General features: G+C 46.4%; 1 protein-coding gene across 1 annotated transcript in view; it reads right to left on the reverse strand.

The window, feature by feature from the left end:
• Positions 1–6,982, reverse strand: part of dysf (dysferlin, limb girdle muscular dystrophy 2B (autosomal recessive)) — a 236,281-nt gene that overhangs the window by 169,518 nt on the left and 59,781 nt on the right. Inside the window, exons 6-7 of the mRNA XM_048600995.1 lie at positions 3,824–3,952; positions 401–463 (exon numbers count right to left, since the gene is read on the reverse strand). Of these exons, the coding sequence (XP_048456952.1) occupies positions 401–463; positions 3,824–3,952 (192 nt within the window). The remainder of the gene's footprint in view (positions 1–400; positions 464–3,823; positions 3,953–6,982) is intronic.

Below are 6,982 nucleotides of genomic sequence, written 5' to 3' on the forward strand. Positions count from 1 at the left end.
GACAGCACAGGGTTAGATACAGAATAAAGCTCCCTCTACACTGTCCCCATCAAACACTCCCAGGACAGGGACAGCACAGGGTTAGATACAGAGTAAAGCTCCCTCTACACGGTCCCCATTGAATACTCCCAGGACAGGGTTAGGTAAAGAGTCCATATCTAACAGGTTAGATACAGAGTAAAGCTCCCTCTACACTGTCCCCATCAAACCCACTGAGGATAGAGACAGCACGGGGTTAGATACAGAGTAAAGCTACCTCTACACTGTCCCCATCAAACACTCCCAGGACAGGGACAGTACAGGGTTAGATACAGAGTAAAGCTCCATCTACACCGTCCCCATTGAATACTCCCAGGACAGGGTTAGGTAAAGAGTCCATATCTAACAGTCTAGCACTCACCATGATGAAAATCGGCTCATCAAAGAGATCAGCAGGTGTCTCGTAGAAGTTGAAGAAAAATGTCTGTATAACAACAGAGAAGAAGGCTGTATTTTAGTCACATGATTATACAGGTACATCCAGGCAAGGAACATATTCCTGTAGCATCACATCAGAGTAGGCCTCTGCCGACCCTCCAGTGTACTCTGAGCAGCCTGGGCTGTGGCTAACTCACTGTGAAACCCATCTCCTCCTCTCCAGTGTTATCGAGTTGGTGTGTGACAGAACGTTGACCGCACCATTTGTACATTAATACTTTCACTTGAACCGAGTTGGTGAAACTGGAGTATTCAATACGAGGTCAGTCATTGTCAAAATTCAGCTTTCAACTGGAGGCCACTTAGAAAAAGGAGTGAATGGATATTTAAACAGGGTGGGTAAATATAACTGAGACTATTTATTGTGTTGTGGCTAAACTCCCACAAAGATGGGTTGGTTAGAATGGATTCTTTCTATACTGTACTCTGCTGTAAACCTCGACTGAAAGTAAAGAATAAATGAATTTCATTTTCATTTTGCTTCCTACAACCTCTAAATGGTGTAAAGTATTTCACAGACAATGGAGGCCTTTTGAAATGAGATTGTTCTCTGAATGTCATCAGTGATTCATCCTCCACTGAGTAATACAGCATGATCAACAGTTTTCTCATGTCCAGCTTCTAGATTGTTCAGCATAGGATGTGGGTGTCAGCATTTATTGCTTGTCGTTAATTGCCCTAAAATTGAAAGCAGAGCATTTCAGAGGGCGATTGTTGATCAGACCAGGGAAACAGCAGAATTCCTTCTCTGCAGGAGATTCGTGAAACTGATGGTTTTTGCAACAGCTGACACAGGGTCACCATTAGACTCATTTTTTTTATTAAAGTTTCACCATCTGCCTTGGGGGTTTCAATCCCAAGTCCTGAGAATGTTTGCCTAGGATTCGGAATTGCTCATCCAGTGACATTACCCCTCTGCTAACATCTCCCTCCAGAGCTGAAAATACTAGGTGCAATGCCAACCAAGGAGGATATTTTGTCCACTTTCTTGAGTGTTGTTGGGGCTGCACTCATCCAGGCAAGTGGGGAGTATTCCATCACACTCCTGACTTGTGCCTTGTAGATGGTGGACAGACTTTGAGGAGTCAGGAGGAGAGTTACTCACCACAGTATTCGTAGCTTCTGGCCTGCCCTTGTAGCCACTGTGTTTATGTGGTGAGTCCAGCTCAGTTTCTGGTCAATGGTAACTCCCAGGAAGATGATAGTGGGAATTCAGTGATGGTAACACTGTCAACACACGCTATCACTGAGTTAGAAGGTTCAAGCCCATTGCAGATTTGAGTGAGGTTAAGACAAACATCTCCACCCAGATACATTGTGCTGAAGTGTTAAAACACTGTGTGACTGCTTAGAGTAACGCTAAAAATCCTTCATCCTTCAGAGTGCCCAGAACATTAGAATTTAGCATCTTCGAACAGGAAGTTCATAACAAGGCAGAAGGCCAATTGGCCCATCATTGCCTGTACTGGTAGCATTTCGCAATTGCAAAGTTTTGAAACACAGTTATGTTTTCCATTTAAAAGGCAGTACGGTGGCTCAGTGGTTAGCACTGCTGCCTCACAGCGGCATGGACCCAGATTCAATTCCAGCCTCGGGTGACTGTCTGTGTGGAGTTTGCACATTCTCCCCGTGTCTGCGTGGGTTTCCTCCGGGTGCTCCGGTTTCCTCCCACAGTCCAAAAGTGTGCAGGCTAGGTGGATTGGCCATGCTAAATTGCCCGTAGTGTTCAGGGATGTTTAGGTTAGGAGGGTTAGACATGGGGAATGTAGGGGTAGGGGAATGGGTCTGGGTGGGATGCTCTTCAGAGGGGTGGTGTGGACTTGTTGGGCCGAATGGCCTGTTTCCACACTGTAGGGGTTCTATGAGTTGGAGTGGTGATAGCTTTGACAGCACTGCCATCACGCTGACTGTGACAGGTTCAAACAGCTGGGCGACCTCTCTGACAACTACCAATAAAACACAGGATCAGAGTGGGCCTTTCAGCCCTTCATGTCAGCTCCATTATTCAATGAGATCATGGCTCTTCTGATAATCCTGGACTTCACTTACCTCGGTCTTCCCCATAACTATTGATTCCTTTACTGATGAAAATCTGTCTATCTCAGCTTTGAGTATACCGAATGGCCCAGCCTCAACAGCTCTTTGAAGTAAAGAATTCCACCGATTCACTCCCCACTGAGAGAAGAAATTCCTCCCTGTCCCTGTCTGCGCAACATCTGAGATGATGCGCTATGGTCCTCAGTTCCAATGGGTGACAGATGTTGACCCATGTATCACAGTTATCTTCTCAGCTCGCTGTGGTGTGAATATTCTCCCACAATGTTCGTCCCCACTAGCATTGTCACCACTGCAAATGGGACAAGGACAGCTCAGCCTCTCAGTGAGTCAGCTCTCACTGTGGAACATGAGGCTGGGTCAGCTCTTGGCTCAGTGTGGAGTTATCTTGCGTGACCTTGCGTGGAGTGGTGGTGTGAGCAAGGCATATAGAGATAGGTATTTCCAATACCTGGCAGCACATAAAATGTATTCTCAGGACTGGAAATCACAGGGGTATTGTCCCCCTCCTCAGGGAGAACCAGGGGCCATCAAACTGCCCCACATCAGTTAACACACACTGTGCACAGGCTGGACCAGCCCCTTTCGATTGGAAACTGCTTCAGCAGCTCAGGCAGTGCCAGATCTACACCAGAACATTTTTTTTTTCCTTTGTTCATTGATGGAATGAGGGCATCGCCTGCCAGGCAGCATTTATTGCCCATCCCTAATTGCCCAGAGGGCAGTTAAGAGTCAACCACATTGCTGTGGGTCTGGAGTCACACGTAGGCCAGACCAGGTAAGGATGGCAGTTTCCTTCCCTAAAGGACGTTAGTGAAACAGATGGGTTTTTCCCCTGATAATCGGCAATGGATTCACGGCCATCATTAGATTGTTAATTCCAGATATTTATTGAATTCAAGTTCCACCATCTGCCATGGGGGAGTTCGAACCCAGATCCCCAAGACATTGTCTGGGTCTCTGGATTAACAGTCGAGCAATAATACCACTAGGCCATCACCTCTCCCTTCATGTAGCCCCTAGCAGAAGGACCACATGGATCCTGGATTCAGGTAGGGAGAGACTTTAGTACCTTCCTGAAAGAGGTTGAGGGAACCAGATGGTCCGAACGACAATCAGCAGTGGTCGCATGGATACGTCCTAGAAATTTTCCAAATTCAAGTTTCGCCACCACTGCTCCACGGTGAGACTGGAACCCATGTCCCCAGAATCATTCGCCTGGGCCTCGGGATTCTTAGTCATTATCACGAGCCCACCGTCGAATAAGGGCAAGGATAGAACTGTGTCTTACCTCATCAAAGACGGGATTATTTCCCTTACGAATGCATGTTGTCTTGGTTTGGCCAGCAACTGTAACTTTAATGACCGGTCTGATGTTGATACCTGGCAGTTGGCGTGCTTCAACAACACACACTCTGACCTGCAAAGAGCAAAAAAAAAACCAATCTGGTAAAATGCCCATTTCCTCTGGAAATCTGTTGTCCTTTCACAGGAGCAAAGGATTCCTCCCCAGCTATATAATGCTATTTCAGCAGTCTTCCCACAACTGCAGAGGCTGCAGGAGGACATGGACGGGCCAGGAGAGTAGGCAAAGAAGCAACAGATGGAATACAGTGTGGTAAAGTTTGAGCTTATGCACTTTGGTAGGAAGAACAGAGGCATGGACTATTTTCTAAATGAGGAAACGCTTTGGAAATCTGAAGCAAAAAGGGACTTGCACGTCCTAGGTCAGGATTCCCTTAAGATTAACGTGCAGGTTCACTTGGCAGTTAAGAAGCCAAATGCAATGTTAGCCTTCATTTCTATAGGGCTAGACTACACGAGCAGAGACGAACTGCTGAGGCTGTACAAGGCTCTGGTCAGACTGCATTTGGAATATTGTGAGCAGTTTTGAGCCCCATATCCAAGGAAGGATGTGCTGGCATCAGAGTGGGTCCAGGGGAAGTTTACAAGAATGATCCCTGGGTTGAAGGGCTTGTCATATAAGGAGTGGTTGAGGACTCTGGGTATGTAGTTGATGGAGTTTGGAAGGATGAGGAGGAGACCTGATTGAAACTTATAGAATACTGAGAGGCCTGGATAGACTGGACGTGCAGAAGATGTTTCCACCAGTAGGAGAGACTAAGACCCAAGGGCACAGCCTCAGAGTAAAGGGATGACCCTTTTGGAGCTGAGATGAGGGGGAATTTCTTCTGCCAGAGGGTGGTGAATCTGTGGAACACATTGCTGCAGAGGGATGTGGAGGCCAAGTCATTAAGACAGAGATAGATAGGTTCTTGATTATTAAGGGGATCAAGGGTTATGGGCTTGAGAAACATATCAGCCATGATTGAATGGTGGAGCAGGTTCAATGGGCCAAATGGCCTAATTCTGCGCCCATGTCTTATGGTGGCCTGAATGGTACAAGTGAAGAGGAGACGGGCAACATTTTGGTCCAATCCAGAGCGACATGTGAGCTATCACTCGGTCTCCATTATTGGACCACCCATGGCCACAGAAATAACCAAAACAGGCAAACTACATAATCAACCCAGTTTCTAATTGCTGGTTTGAAAAGGCACAGCAGGAACACACAGAATACCCATCAGGTTTAACATTGGTTGTGGAAAGATAGTTAAAATATTGTTACTCAGGGTTATCAGGTGGCACGGTAGCTCAGTGGTTAGCACTGCTGCCTCACGGTGCCAGGGGCCTGGGTTCGATTCCACCCTCAGGTGACCGTCTGTATGGAGTTTGCACATTCTCCCCATGTCTGTGTGGGTTTCCTGCAGGTGCTCTGATTTCCTCCCACAGTCCAAAGGTGTGCAGGGTAGGTGGATTGGCCATGGGAAATTGCCCTGTAGTGTCCAGGGGTGTTTAGGTTAGGTGGGTTAGACATGGGGAATGGGCCTGGGTGAGATGCTCTTTGGAGGGGCAGTATGGACTTGTTGGGCTGAAAGGCCTGTTTCCACACTGCAGGGGTTTTAAGATACAGAAACCCATCACTCCTGTGAAAGCACCTTAGGGGGTCACTGATAGCCAACTTACAAACACAATGCCAGACAGGAGTGCACTAACATTAACTTTAAAGATCTGACTTGCAAACACTTGCTCGTAGTTGCAATCAGCTCTTTTACATTGTCCTGCCTTGTGTTCCGACATGTGTACAAATCAAATGGACTCAAAACCCATTCACATCACAGGGACTGCTTTTATTCAATTAATGACACTCTGCCTTCTGTCTCCCAATCCCAACTGATCACTGCTCTTTCATTGAAGGTTTGTAATATATCTTCCAGGGACAGAGTGCCTAAGCATTTGGGCACTGATTGATGAGGCAGTTTGGTCCTACAAAGCTACTTGCATTTCAATAGCCCATTTGACCAAGAAAAATACACTCCAAGGTGCTTCCTAGGGTTGCTGTCAAATAGACTGATTTAAATGGGGAGAGATCACTGAACTCTGAGGCACAGAGCGATCTAAGAGTCCTGGAATATAAACCATTAAATGTAAAAAGTACATCATGTGTTAGGAAAGCGAACAGTATGTTGATATTTATTGCCAGGGGAATGGAGTTCTCCTGCACAATTATACAGGGCATTGGTAAGGCCACATCTGCAGTATGGTGTCAAGTTTCGGCATCATAATCTGACAGGAAGTTTTGCAAACAGCTCACATACATTTCATTTGATTCATTCTGGGATACATCCTACAAAAGGGCTATCACCTCATGAGGAAAGGTTGGACAGGGTGGGTCTGTGTCCATTGAGGAGAATGGAAAGTGATCTCAGCAAAACATATAAGATCCTGAGGGGACTTGCCAGGGTACATGCTGGAGGAGTTGGGGCGTCATGTTGCACCTGTACAGGATGTTGGTTAGGCCGCGTTTGGAATATTGCGCACAGTTCTAGTCGCCCTGCTATAGGAAGGATGTAATTAAACTGGAAAAGGTGCAGAAAAGATTTACAAGGATGTTACCGAGACAGAAGGGTTTGAGTCATAAGGAGAGGTTGAACAGGCTGGAATTCTTTTCCCTGGAGCATAGGAGGCCCAGGGGTGACCTTATAGAGGTTTATAAAATCATGAGGACATAGATAGGGTGAATAGTCAAGGTCTTTTCCCCAGGAGGGGAAACTGGAGGGCATAGTTTAAAGTGAGAGGGGAAAGGTTTAAAAGGGACTAAAGGTGCAACTTTTTCACACAGAGGGTGGTGCGCGCATGGAATAAGCTGCCAGAGGAAGTGGTAGATGCTGGTACAATTACAACATTTAAAAGACATTTGGTTAGGGATATTGATAGTAAAGGTTTAGAGAGATCTGGGCCAAATGCAGGTAACTGGGACTAATTTAGTTCAGTTTAGGACACCTGATCAGCATGGACGAGTTGGGCCGAAGGGTCAATTTCTGTGCTATATGACTCTATGATGGGAGAGACTAGAACAACGGTTGAAAATGAGGGGTCACACAGTGTG

Source organism: Rhincodon typus, chromosome 1 (assembly GCF_021869965.1).
Source record: "Rhincodon typus isolate 14 chromosome 1, sRhiTyp1.1, whole genome shotgun sequence".
NCBI lineage: Eukaryota > Metazoa > Chordata > Chondrichthyes > Orectolobiformes > Rhincodontidae > Rhincodon > Rhincodon typus.